Consider the following 13,745-nt stretch of genomic DNA (forward strand, 5'->3'; position numbering starts at 1 on the left):
CTTTTGGCTGTTCAGCTGACGTTTTCCCTTTTCTTGCTTAGATTTTTTTTTGTCTCCTTTTTAGTAGAATACTGTCATTTTGATTATGTATTTATTGCTAACAGAGAAGGGAGGACATAAGATCAAAGGATGGAAAATTTCTATTTTTTGCACCTCTGTAGTGTTTTCCATTGAGACTATTATCCCTGTTCTTCGTAGGTGTAGCATTGAATGTGTCTCACAGAATGCACACACAAGGTAGTGTACGTGCAATTTTGTATTTGCCCTGTGTGGCAAAGGGGAAAACTGAGCCAGTGGGAGATAAAATGTATACAGCACTGGAGTTTCAGAACCAGACAGAAATTCCTGGCTCTTTAGCCTTTTTTTCAGACCATTTGATCATAGGTAGATAGGATAGTTAATAGATTATCATGCTCATGGCACAGGTCCTTAGTTTGAGATGGACCTGAGCAAGAACTTCTACAGAAATTTGCTCTAAATAAATAGTTGAAAGGAGGGGTTTCTTGCCAAAAGTTTGTTCTGTGAATACCTTTGGAGAACTGCTGAACGCCAACAATTTGTTTGATCCAGTCATTTGTTCATTCTTCAGAAGGGATTTCTCAAGAGGAAATTTAAATTCAAGGATTTAAAGGTGGAAAAAAGCATGTTTAACTGTGAATTGTACAAAGCATAAAGGAACCAGAGGAGTTTTGCTATGAAGTTAAATACATAGACTCACTGGACTTCTAAGCTCATTGTGCCCGGTAATCAAATGGCTGTTGGAGCATTACAAAAAAAAATCTTAGTTATGCTAAGTACCTGCTTTATGTTAGTTTTTAGTAGTCCAGTGGCAATAATCTTGTGTGCTTAGAGCAGCATTATAACTTGAGCTATTCTGTTTCAGCAAAATAGGGAGTATTTTGAGACCGTGTTGGTTTCCTCACTTTTAAAGTGGAAGGATACATATAATTACTTACACATTTGTTCCACGTCTTTCTCCACAAAACTCCATCAAAGCAAGCCAACACATCTCATTTGCACTTGCTTAATTTCATCCTAGAGGCCTTTTTCTGAAAATTTTTAGCAAATGTTATAAATATTTTCAGAGGTATTCAGAATTCCCTGGCCATGCTGTATTCGTTAGTGGTCTTTTCACTTCCCAGGAAGCAACTACTCTGACTATCTCAGAATGCAGAATGGATAGGAATCATATCTGAGATTTGAATAGTTGTGGGAACTGTGTGCTTAAATAATGTATGTGCATTAATTTGCATATTTGTAAAGTGCTAATGTCCTAGCGAATGTAGCTCTAAGGGAGAAAGTTTAATAGCAAGGAATTACACTGGCTCAGGCTCTGCAGCCTGTCTCGATTATAGGCATGTTTTTAATGGGGGTCTGGGAAAGGGAAAGTGAGAAACGGCTTAGGAAAGAGTGGTGAACCTAAAATTTCAAATTAAGTCACATAACTAAAAAAAACTAATTTCTTTAAGTATTTTTTAGCTTTCTGACCTTATCAAGTATTCAGTGTTCCGATTTCATTTTTACTTCTTCATTCTCTCTCCTGTTTTCCCCCTTGAGCAAACAAAACAATAGAGCTACTTCAAAATCACGAGGCATCTTATATTATCTCTGTCCTCCTAGCACTGCCCAAAAGAGTGAGCAGAATTAAAGGTAGTTTTAAATCATGAGCACATTTTACTAATATAGAGCAAAATTGGCTCAGATTATTTTCCTAGTACTTTGGGTAGAATTAAAGTTGCTTGAGAAACACAGCTTAACTGTGTACTTAACAAACATTGTTCTGTTCCTGAAAAATAAGGTCTCTGCTTAGCATTTTCAAGCTGTTTAACATTTTTTATGAGGAAAGTCATTTTTGTAAGGGTTTCATGTGTGAAATAACTGAAACATTCTTGTTAGTGTGGAGGCTGGAAGTGCTAATTGTGTTTCACATCAATTTAGCAAGAACTTTTGTAAGCAGAGATTTCTCTTTTATAAGGAAGCAATTCTTTGTTACACATATGTCTCAGTGAGTTTTAGTGTTCCTAAGAAACATAATAATAAAATTGAGTCTGCAGCCAGGCCAAAATAGCTCTGCCCTTCACTTTTCATAAATGTGGGAAGGAGAGGCCAAAACATTAGTATTCCTTCTCTGTGAAGGGTCTGGAACCAAGAGTAAAGGATCACTTATAGTCACGGGAGTAGTTGCACCACCTCATTACAGCAAGTTCTAAAGTGCAACTGCTGATGATCCAGATGGATCAGAGGCAGACCTGTGGGTGAAGACCATAGAATCATAGAGTGGTTTGGACTGGAAGGGACCATGAAGGTTATGTAGTCCACCCCCCTGCAGTGGGCATGGACATCTTCAACTAGAGGCATAGACATCTTCAGCTAGATCAGGTTGCTCAGAGCCCCATCCAACCTGTCCTTGAAAGATTGCTCTTCTCAATTCATGCAGTGTAACCATGCTTCCTAAGGGCACCAATTGGTTCCCTGTATAAAATAATTTCTTGCTGTCATCCTGCTTACATGAAGCCGTCAGTATGGATACTTCACAGGCAGGCATTTGTAGATACCTTGGCGGGTCTGTGAATGTCTACAGCTCCATTGGAAGCAACACGGATTTTAAAGCAGATGTGCCATTTTCACCCAGTGAAGTTTGCTAAAAGGTGCAGGAGTCAGGATCGGAAAGCAGAGGGGCACATAATGTCCATGTCTATCCTGCCAACTTGCAGAATTCCTGCAAATTCTGTTTCAGGTTCACTAACACATTGTCTATCTCTTTCCATGAGCTGCTGTAGTGTCAATCTAAATTTACAAACACACTTTTTTTTTTTTTTTTTTAAAGAGTTCTGTATAGTGGCTGTATAGATCTTTTCAGATTAAATACATAATAAAGGCTTCTGATGCTTTTATTTTGCAGGTTGACATCTAATTTTGCATCTATAAAGATAAGAAATGTCAGGCCTCTGTCTGCACTCTGATTGTGTGGAATGGAGTACCATTCACATGTTTCTTCCACTGTATGAGTGGAGACATAAAACGCTGAGCAAAATGTCTCACCCAAAGTGTGTTATGAATTTAAGGTGTTTGAAAGCACAGTAAGGAGGCATGCTGAATTTTCTTGGTTTTATGCACTGGAAGGTAATTTTGAGGTCTTTTGCTTAACAGAAACAAAGATAGGGCCTTTTATGTCTCATGAACTCTAATCAGGATCAGCTGATTGCACCCAGTTTTGGTTTGCAGAAGTATGAGCATGTGATTGTAAAAATGCACTTGCTGCTTTCTCTTTCCCTGTCACAAGCAGGGCCTGGTCTTTGAGGCCCTTGTTTTAAAAGCAAGAAAAGATATATTTAACTCTGTCCCAAATGTGAACTGGAGGGAAGATGCATGTAATACCAATCTGCCATGCTTCCTTTTTGCTTGCTCTTACCATTATGCCTGGGGGGTGACAGGGTCTAAACTAGAACTTCCACAAAGCCTCTGAAATTTGACCTGTGAAGTGAGATAATCTCTCAGTGGTGTTGTGAATTAAACAGCCTCCAAGAGGAGCTGTATTTATGCAACATCTCATTTAAAAGGCATCTTACTTTCCTGAAGTCTTGCTGGTGTTTAAATTTGAGGGGATAAGGGCACATTTTTATTGGATACATCCATCCAATTAAGAAACGTAGCATAACCTTCCCTGACCCGCAGCTACACAGATGCTACATCGGGCTGCTTGGTGCTAACCAGGCAATTGCTTTACATTTCACTCCAGCCATGTTGAAACAAAGCCAGTCCTGGTATTCAGACTGGAAAATATTTGCAAATTATACCGTTTCAGTGCATATTTTTCCTCCACCCATTAAAATAAATGAAAGTAGCAAACCTGCTTCGTGTTCTCCTTACACAGTCTCTCCTTCCCTCTCCACTTCCCTGTGCATCTGCATATCTTTTCCTTCCCCATGTCTAAAGGTACCACTACCCTTCAGGGCACACATTGGGAATATATATTTTTTTCTTCATTACGTTTAAAAGCTACTGCTTTAGCAAAAACAGCTTTTGAGCCGTTGGAACATGAGAACAGCTGTAGCAGTGAGATGAGAAATGGTCCTAATATAGAGAGATTTTGGGGGCTGCGTCGCTGAGTTGGAAATGCCATCCATAGAATATCCCCCTAGTGCTAAAACCCATCGAAATAGATTGGAATGACTTCTTGGATTCTTTATTATTTTTAATGACTTGTTGTGTTATATCCAAAGGAACTTGGAGAATGCTGTTCGCTCCTGAACTTAGTCGCAAATGCTCTTCTGCGCATTTGGTCCAGCTCTGCAGGCAGAAGAGGAGATGGAAAGGGAGGACATCTTTGTACTAGCAAGGGGGATTGTTTTAAATTCCGTGTCTCCTCAGAAAATAATCCTTTTTTTTTCCTCCCTCAGCTCGGGGATTGGATCACATTGCTGAGAACATTCTGTCGTACCTGGATGCGAAATCATTGTGTGCAGCTGAGCTCGTGTGCAAGGAGTGGTACCGGGTGACATCAGACGGCATGCTGTGGAAGAAACTCATTGAGAGAATGGTCAGGACAGACTCCCTGTGGAGGGGGTTGTCAGAGAGGAGAGGATGGTGAGGAAACTGCGTCTTCACCTCTTTTGCCCCCATTCAGGCCCGTAGGTGCTGTGTTTTTCAAACCATGTTTAAAGAGGATTATTTAGCACCCTGAAACATCACATTGGTTCCAAACCTGACAGACACTTAAACCATATTTGGGGGTTGGGGAGTTAGGGCATCATTTGGCTGTGCAGGCAACGTGAGGACATTTTCCTCACCTTCCTCATCTGATCGTGCTCTTATTCCACTGGTGACAAGTGAGATATACAGACTGATATTTTTGCACCCAGCTGTCATTCGGTTCAAATTAAGAAGCTGTGTATGCCCCAGGGGAGCACTAAACTAGTCAGCAGTTCAGAGCAGAAGAGTTTTTTTAGGGGTGGCAGTGGGGCAGCATGTGCAATGAATTAGTTTTGTTTCCTGATAGGTCTGTTTGTTTTCCTCAGCAGATTTTCACTATTAGATATCTGTTTAATTTTCAAACTGGAAGCTGAGGATAGGTACCAAGGAGAATAGGGGACTTTAGAAATGCAGATAGATTAGTTAATAATCATCTGGAATAGCCCTACTACTATGTGGGTCTCACTCAAGTTTGAAGCTGCTCTGTTAACATTTCATTAGAACTTTCCCTCTCAGGGGTACGTCCTTTAATACATAATTTTCTTTTCCAAGGGTGTCCCTAGGATGTTGGCAGAAAGGAAGCTGGGTATGAATATTTCATAAACAAGATAAAAGTGACAGCTCAGGCATTTTGGTTGCTATTAAAAAAGAAAAAGATACAGAGTTGCAAACAAAGACTCCTGGTTTATGGTTAATTTTGTTGTACTGTTTGTCTCAGGAAGTAAAGGTGAGTAAATCAGGATTATGGAACATCCTTTATAAATAAATACGATTTTGATCTGCTTCCAATAGTGTAATGTTTATAAAGAGTGTAAAGCAAGCACGAGCATGGCAGTGGTAACCTTTGCATTCCTTTTATTCCTTGTTCTCTGCAGGACTTCTATTTTTGCTCAGGTCACAGTAAGTCTGAAGAGGACCTTGAGAGGGTATTTAGTCCCTCCTGTTTCCCAAAGGAAGAGCCAGGTTTCTCTGAAATCATCCCAGATGGTCATCTTAACTTATTCTCAAAAACCTTCACTTCCCAGGCCTTGCCTAGGCAAGGAATTCCACTGTTTTATTGACTTTAGCGTTAGAAAGATTTTCCTAAAATATAGACCGTCTTCCTAGTTGCAGTTCAGCAAGTTATATTTAGCCTACACAGAAACACAGAACAGTTGCATAGTCTCATTATTGCATTAGTCTTTTCCATGCTGGAAGATGATGTTTCCTACAATTTGGATGCACTAACCCACCATAATCGTTTGTTGTCTTGTCCCATTGTCCTTCTTGGTTTTCTTTGTTTAGATCCTCCACAATTACTCTGCTTCATTCTTGGAGGATGGTGTAATCAGCTGGGGGTTTTACTTCTTCCAAGGCATCACCAGAGTTTGATGGTGTGGGAAGTACTGCTTTGCATGCCATATGGAGGACACTCCATTTTATGCTTTCTAATAGAACATGTGCTATTTTTTAACAGTTAAATAATACTGTTTTTAATGAATCACCCTCTCTCTGAAAATTCTGCTTAGCCAGTTCCTCATCTTGCATGCCTATGTTGTTACTCGCTGGTGAAGTTGGCATGTGTCCTTATTGAATTAGATTCTATTTATTGTTTGGTATTTTTCCATTTTGTCAGAAGCATTATGAGTTTAATCTTGTCCTCCAGGGTGCTTGTAGCTTTGGTATCATTGGCCAGGTAATAAATGCACTCTCTATTCCATTCTTTGTCAATAATTAAAATGCTCAATAGTGACACAACTAGGACAGACTCCGTGCAAGATCCCAGTTGCCATCCTGTTAGACAGTGCAGCATTGGTAAACCGTGCTTTCCAACCATTTGCGTGTCCACCCTCGAGCTCTTCCAAGATCGTAGTTCTCTTGCTAAGTCATGAGACTAGCCCATGAGAAGAAATTGAGTCAGTTTGACATGTTATACTCTGGATTGAACAGTGCTGCCTGTTGTCACAGTTTTATCTTCTAGGTGCTCATCTGATTGACTCTGTGGTCTAGAACTGCTAAGCTATCAAAGTTGAGTTGGTCAGTCCACTGTTTCCCTGGTGGTACCTTCTTCCTTTAAAAATTGCAAGAGCTACATTTGTCTTTTTCCTGTTCTATTGGACTTCACCTATTCTCTACATCTTGTCAGAAATCATAGCCAATAGTTTTTGAGTGGCTCCCTCCAGATGTTAGAAATAATATTACCACCTGTTACTAGTGATTATGACACATGATACTTCTAAGAAACAGTTCCAAATTCTGCTTTTGATCTCAAAGGACAGTCACACCCTGTTACTGTACCTCTTCTTCAGGTTTACACTGTGTCCTGTAGGTTGCTTTGACACAACAGGAGCAAATTGTGCCCTGACTTTCCCATTACCCTCTGATTAGCTCTACAAGATACAACTGCAGGCATGGTGGGGTGGTTAAGAGAGACAGACAAGAAATATCCAGTGCAATTTCATTTCTGCCATATAGAGCTTTATAGCTTGTTATAGCTAATGCTGTGAATGGCACAGGGAGGTGACTAACTGGACAGTGAGAATGATAGGTGACTGGTGTTGCTTGCTTACAGCTCCTCACTTTGCATGTGGGCTGCCTGATATCTGCATTTGCAGCTCGTGGTTTACAACAGAAACACACAGTTCTGCAGCACAGTGGCCTTCACTGACAGCTTGTCAGGAAGCAGTAAGGGTTACACAGATTTAGAGAAATATAGAACAGGAGCCCAAAATCTGGGCATAATTGTGTCCATCTGAATATTTGATTGAATTGGCCAGTCTTTAAAACCTGCAAACAATAGTTCCTTTTATCCCAGACCCACAGAACAACGGCCACTGGGATGCCATGGAAATTCCAAGTGATCCTTTAGCTGAACTGTAAACAACTGACTTTACATGCAGCAAGGTGTGAGTGCATAGGTAGTAACAAGACCTTGTTAGATCAGCTATTAAGGTTGGAAACAATAGACAGTCCATCAGGCACATAGGCGTGTAGGCAGATTGTCATAGACCTACCTCAAGTCTTCCAGGATGCGTCCTAGGTATTCTGTGTATTTGCAAAGAATTTTTTGTCCCCTTGGGCCAATAATTTTAATTTTCTTGTATGCACTTCCAGATTGTATTGTAGAAATGGGCAACTATCTAGTTAATGGTTTGCCTGCATCCATGTGTCCCTTCTTCACCTGTGTTTGTCCCCATACAAGTGGCTGCTGGTGGCTGTATTTGAAGATCCGGATAATTCCTCTGTCCAAAGGAGAAAGCACGTTTCTCTCAAGTCATTCTTAAAGTGCCTTATTTAAGGAATTATCAAAAGTTCTTTCCTTGAGCATTTGTTCTTTTGTTTGTTCAATATACTATAGTTCAATTGTACTATAGTTTGCTGTTTCCTTACAACCTACAAATTTCAGTTAATGTTTTTTATTTTCCTAATTCAAATATGTCAGGGCAACTAATGTACAGTCTGTCAAATGAGTTTCAAGACATGCTGTATGGAAAGGACGAAAAAGAAATGAGGAATGAAGTATTGAACAATTAATTATGCCATAATGGAGCAAGGGAGGGAGAAGTGGAGAGCTGGCCCAGTGTAAACTTCTGTGCCTCTGATGCCAGGATTACACTCGGAGGCATTTGTGCCTCTCTCCATTTTGTGAGGCATATTGCCAGGCAGAACAGCAGTTAGTATGCCCATGGTGGGGTTTACTAGCTTCCACACCGTGTTTGGTGGCTTCTTAACTTCAGGATGAGGAATTAAAGTTTTTTACACAGCAGGTAGTGATTGCTGTTTACAGAATTTTTTGTAGCAGAAATCTAGCTTGGGATATGAGTATTCCAAATCAGTGTTGAAATGAGGGAGGCACCACAGATGAAGTGTTGCTTACCAAAACATAGTGGAAGCAGTAAAACGTTCATGCACCAAAACTGATACTGTTTCTGCTAATGCTGATAAAAGCTGGCTTTGAGTCCATAGTGAGTTTGCGTGTTCCTAGGCTTCTTTCATTTTCTTTTTACACTATATTTTAGAGGTGACCGCTGATATGGGTATGTGTGTTGCAGGCATGAGCCATTCTCACCTCCTATTGAGTTGAACAGGCTCACGTCCATAGAAGGCAATATATTCCACTTCACCGAGTAGTTTGGCACAGATTTTTCATGAGTATTTCAGGGTCTAAATGCAGCACTAACAGAGCAAACAAGCAAGAAACCATCCCATCTTACTAAGTAAATTAAGTTTGAATATGAATCTTGTCTGTGCTTTTCCACAGTGGTTGCCCATTTGTAAAATGCCAGGAGGACTTTTCTCTAAAATGCTGAAACATGATTTGTGTTCAGTGGAAGTGTTCTTTGTCTTCCAGGGGACAATATCTATTTAAAAATAAACCTCCTGATGGGACTGCACCACCCAACTCCTTCTACAGAGCACTTTACCCCAAAATTATACAGGACATAGAGGTAAGAAACACCTTTCCAGATATGGTGGTTTTTTGTTGGTGCTCCTTTTAAATCTTCCTGATATATTCAGGATGCCGAAAATCTGAGAATATTTTGTAATAATAAAACATTTAATTAAATCTGGTGTGTCTGTGTTTGCCCAGAGTTTGTAGATCTGGGACAGTTATACGAGGTCCCAGGTCTCGCTGCTTCCTTAGCCAGAGAATGAGTTGTATTTTTCAGTGAGCTGTATGCAGATGGAGTCTCTACACCTTGCACGTCAGATGTCACAGCAGCCGTGTGCCATCTTAACTTCCTCTGTTATGCAGTACTTTGCTTCACCTAGCGCAGATGAGACCTAATAAGATGTTACAGACAGATATCAAGAACTAAGCCATACAGAAAGTTCATTGCTAAAGTTCGCAATCCTAACACCCAGGAAAACATCAAGTGACTGTGTATGGTTGCCTTGTATCTAGTGTGAGCAAAATGCCATGATCTGGTAGTTTCCTAATAGCAAAAGCAGTGCTCAGGCATTGTTGTGACAAGTTTGTACATGCACTTAGCTAGAGCTCAGCTGTGACTTACTCTTCAGTTGTTTAGTCATTGATTCACACAGGGTTAAAGGTTGGAGATAGAAAAAAGCTTTTGGGTCGCTTCTTCCTCAGCATTCCAGACAACACAGACAAGTTTAGCCATGATATATTTTCCAGGCTTTTGTCCATTTAATTGGTTTTATTATGTGTGTTGTTTCTTTTAGAAAACAATTAAATTAGGTCATTGTATGAGCCTGATTGTAGGAAAAACTGTGAAGAAAAGTATCTGCTATCTACTCAAGCAAAGAAAAATGTGGGACATAGTTTCATCCTTTATTTTTACCTCTCTTTTGTCTCTTTTCTCTCCTCAAGACAATAGAGTCAAACTGGCGGTGTGGAAGGCACAGTTTACAGAGAATCCACTGCCGCAGTGAGACAAGCAAAGGGGTTTATTGTTTACAGTATGATGATCAGAAGATAGTAAGTGGCCTACGAGACAATACTATCAAGGTAAGAATGCTCCAGAGTGGCTTACTAGTGGCATGTAATGCCTGTGCCGTGAATAAAAGTATCCTAATTTCAGTGACACGTACCCAGTCTCTTATTAGTAACCTAGCCTTCTCTTCCTGCTTCACACCTGCACAGCATGGATGCCTTTTCTCTCTGGCAAGAGAGATCCTGTTTTCTTACAACAGACTTCGCTAGCAGAGGTTTTGTCCATCAGTAATTACGGACTATGTAATTACTGTGCCCTGTACCCTGATAAGAAGGGTAAAACCAGTGTTCTTAGTAAAGTAATATCAAAGATGTTAATGTGTTGCACCAAAGAGCCTGTAGAAGAGTCTACAGGTGCCTCTAAAGGTGTTTTAACTGCACTACAGATGGTAAGTTGTAGTAAAAAACCAGCCCAATCAAACCAATAATGCTGAAAGATGAAAACCTTACTGAGCTGTCTGGTTTTGAATGTTTGCTCTCTTAGATCTGGGATAAGAATACACTGGAATGCAAGCGAATTCTCACCGGTCACACGGGTTCTGTCCTGTGCCTCCAGTATGATGAACGGGTGATCATTACTGGATCTTCGGACTCAACAGTCAGGTGTGTGCTCATGATTTGAAGCTAGCTGTTTGCCTCTAGGATTTTAGCCTTAAATGATCTTTTCTTAAATGTGTGCTGTTCAATTTTCTCAAATGTAAGCTGTGTAAAGTAGTTCAGCGCATTTGTTCAGAAGTGTAACTGTCCTTGTTTATCAGATGTCCATGCAAATGGCCGTCAAGCAGAAATGAGAACCTAAGGAAAGGCTGGTCAAGGTCAAGATGACTTAGGAAGGCCATCTGACATTTCACCAAGGTTTTGCATGTTTTCACACTCCCTGAGAATGTTTAAATTCTCCCTGAGAATAACTTTTTAAAAGTTCATTGAAGTTTTCAAAGCAAGTTTGAAGGTTTAGTCATCCATCGTCACTTAATTTTCACAAAAGATGTATGACTAGATCTCCTTTGACTTTTAATTAAATTTCAGCATGGTGTTTCATTTCATTCAATCTTTCTAACTTTGCTATCCTTTCAGTCTCCAGCAAAAGGCTGGACACCTCAAGTCAGCACTTGTGGTGCATGTTGTAGAGATGTGAAGTCCACTAGACGTGTTACAAGATCCTAGAGAGTCTAAGATCTGCAGTGTAAATATAGGCACATATGAGCTAGTGAATTACAGTATGAACTTGGATGTGTAGGAGCGAGTCTGTCTTCTCCGTGTTGTTATATATTCTCCTCTTATCAGAGTACAAAAAGTGCCCGTGCAGTGGAGTTACAGACAACAAAAATCTGTGTCAGTGGCCTTTTCTGAAGCTATTACCATGTGTTCCTATGGCTGCAAGCTCCTCATGGTTATCACCGTGCTTGCATGTAAACTACCACTGTTAAGCTAATAACCATTAAATGTAGTTCCTGACATGTGATGAATGCAGTCTTGTGGTGCTGCTAGATTTTGGGGTTGTATCATTACTTGTTGTATCATTACAACATCGCCTGCCTGGAGACGGTGTGGGAACTGCACTGTGTGGAACAGCTAGCAAAGGAGAGACTGCTTTCTGTAACAAGCACTATCATCTTCCATATCAGGCCAGGCAGGCCAAATTGTAGACTGGCTACTTGCCCAGAAATACTTTGTTTCCCACTGTATCTATAAATGTTTGTACAGACCCCAGAGGCACATAGGATGTATCACTTTTATCCTTGGGTCTCCTCAGAAGAGGGGCTTCATCCAATAGACAGTACAGATGGGTTCTTAATGCTTCTGAGATCTCAGGGATGCACTTGTCCAAAGAAGTCAGTAGGTCTCCAGCTCCTGTTCAGTTTGGCAACCTTGTCTGCAAACTGCTCGTCTGTTAATGGCTCAGGTTTTAGTCTGTGGGTTTTTCTTCTTTGCCTTTTGTAATTGGAATGTAGTTTTCTTCCTCATTTGTAGTCTGTAAGTTGACGCACTTAAGCCTCCATAGTTAGAAAGTAAGACATTAGAAATCTTTCTCATATCTTGCTTTTTCTTACTGCTCGCCTTATTGGCAGAGGAAAGTTTTAACTTCAACAGTGTCTGATGTGCCTGATGGTACATCCATTTTCTGCTGTTATGTAGTGTATCAGGGATACAGGTGTAATAGTGCCAAAAGAAGTCTCCTTATGGAGAGTAAAAGAAATTCACCAACGGAATAGCCCAAAAGATATATTTTTAAGGCTTAAAATCTTCATTTGAAGTCCTAGAAGTTCTGTATGAAGCCTTTGTCTGACTTACATCTTAAATTATCTTTCGGCTGAAACAGTTGGGTCCAACGTTAAATTGACATAAATGCTCTGTCTTAATTTGGGTATTCATCACATTCCTGGAATGTAGCTGCATACCAGATGCACTGCAGAGTAAATGCAGTTCATGGTGCAACTTGTGGCAATTACTTGTATTCGTTTGAAAGGCCTTATCTTGTCTCCTGCTTCTGTATAAATTTTCCTTTGAGTTGATAGTCCTGTGAGAGAGGTCAAAAATTAAACCTGTCACTGAACTCGCTTCTCCACAGGTCATGATTAAATACTCATTGGCTAGAAATGGAGTGTGTGGTCGGCTGACAAAACCAGGAAACATCAGTCTTTTAAGGCCATCAAATCTCATAGCTTTCCTCTGCACTAAATTCCCTTAATTAAAGAACGCTTTTGTCCTGGCTGGGTTATTTTTATGGTATTAACTGCATTGCAGGGTTTTTGGCTGCTGGACTGTCTCGATGTATGCATAATCAACAGGTTTATATAATACATCTTTTAATGAACTGTTTAATAGATGTAGCTGTAACTTGTGGTGTTTGCTTCTCTAATATTGCTAGAGAATCTATTACCTCTCCCTGTCCTTCTCTCACTTTGCAGAAAATCCACGGTACAGTTTTTTAACTCTCTTCTCTCTGGTTTGAAATTTTAAACTGCAGGGTGTGGGACGTGAATGCAGGCGAGATGCTGAATACGCTGATTCACCACTGTGAAGCGGTACTGCACCTCCGCTTCAACAATGGCATGATGGTGACGTGTTCCAAAGACCGTTCCATCGCGGTGTGGGACATGGCTTCACCAACAGACATCACCCTGAGGAGGGTGCTAGTAGGGCACCGAGCTGCCGTCAATGTAGTGGACTTCGATGACAAGTACATTGTATCAGCATCAGGTGACAGAACTATAAAGGTAAGGTGTTTCAGAGGCTTTTTATTTGCAGAACTGGGGTATTTAATAACCAGGAACAGTGACCAGGCAGGGAAGATGCTCTTTGAGAGTTATTACACAGATCGTCCTTTAGAAGCAGCTAATTGGAGCTGATTTCCACTCATCCCTACTTTGTTGAGCTTGCACAACTTGTTTACAGAGCTACATGACAAATCAAGTCTAGATGCAGTTGAAAAATGACTTTTTTTTCTCTGTATTCTTTTTCAACTTGACCACTTCCATAGTCTGTTTCAGCATCAGCCATTCAAACAGTTGTCAGAGGGCAGCATGGGGGCAAAAGTGAAGAGGAGTGGATAGGAATGATTTCAGTGCTACTGTTCTGATCCCAATCTGCAGCTTTATATCTGAGGAAAACCTAG

At 40.4% G+C, this 13,745-nt stretch overlaps 1 protein-coding gene across 4 annotated transcripts in view; it reads left to right on the forward strand.

Moving 5' to 3' along the window:
• Window positions 1–13,745, forward strand: part of BTRC (beta-transducin repeat containing E3 ubiquitin protein ligase) — a 121,840-nt gene that overhangs the window by 92,259 nt on the left and 15,836 nt on the right. For all 4 annotated transcript variants that reach the window (XM_054071520.1, XM_054071522.1, XM_054071521.1 and 1 more), the window contains 5 exons: window positions 4,401–4,587; window positions 9,023–9,119; window positions 10,007–10,144; window positions 10,614–10,732; window positions 13,098–13,347. In XM_054071520.1, coding sequence (XP_053927495.1) covers window positions 4,401–4,587; window positions 9,023–9,119; window positions 10,007–10,144; window positions 10,614–10,732; window positions 13,098–13,347 — 791 coding nt within the window. The remainder of the gene's footprint in view (window positions 1–4,400; window positions 4,588–9,022; window positions 9,120–10,006; window positions 10,145–10,613; window positions 10,733–13,097; window positions 13,348–13,745) is intronic.

This window comes from Cuculus canorus, chromosome 7 (assembly GCF_017976375.1).
Source record: "Cuculus canorus isolate bCucCan1 chromosome 7, bCucCan1.pri, whole genome shotgun sequence".
In the NCBI taxonomy this organism is placed as follows: domain Eukaryota; kingdom Metazoa; phylum Chordata; class Aves; order Cuculiformes; family Cuculidae; genus Cuculus; species Cuculus canorus.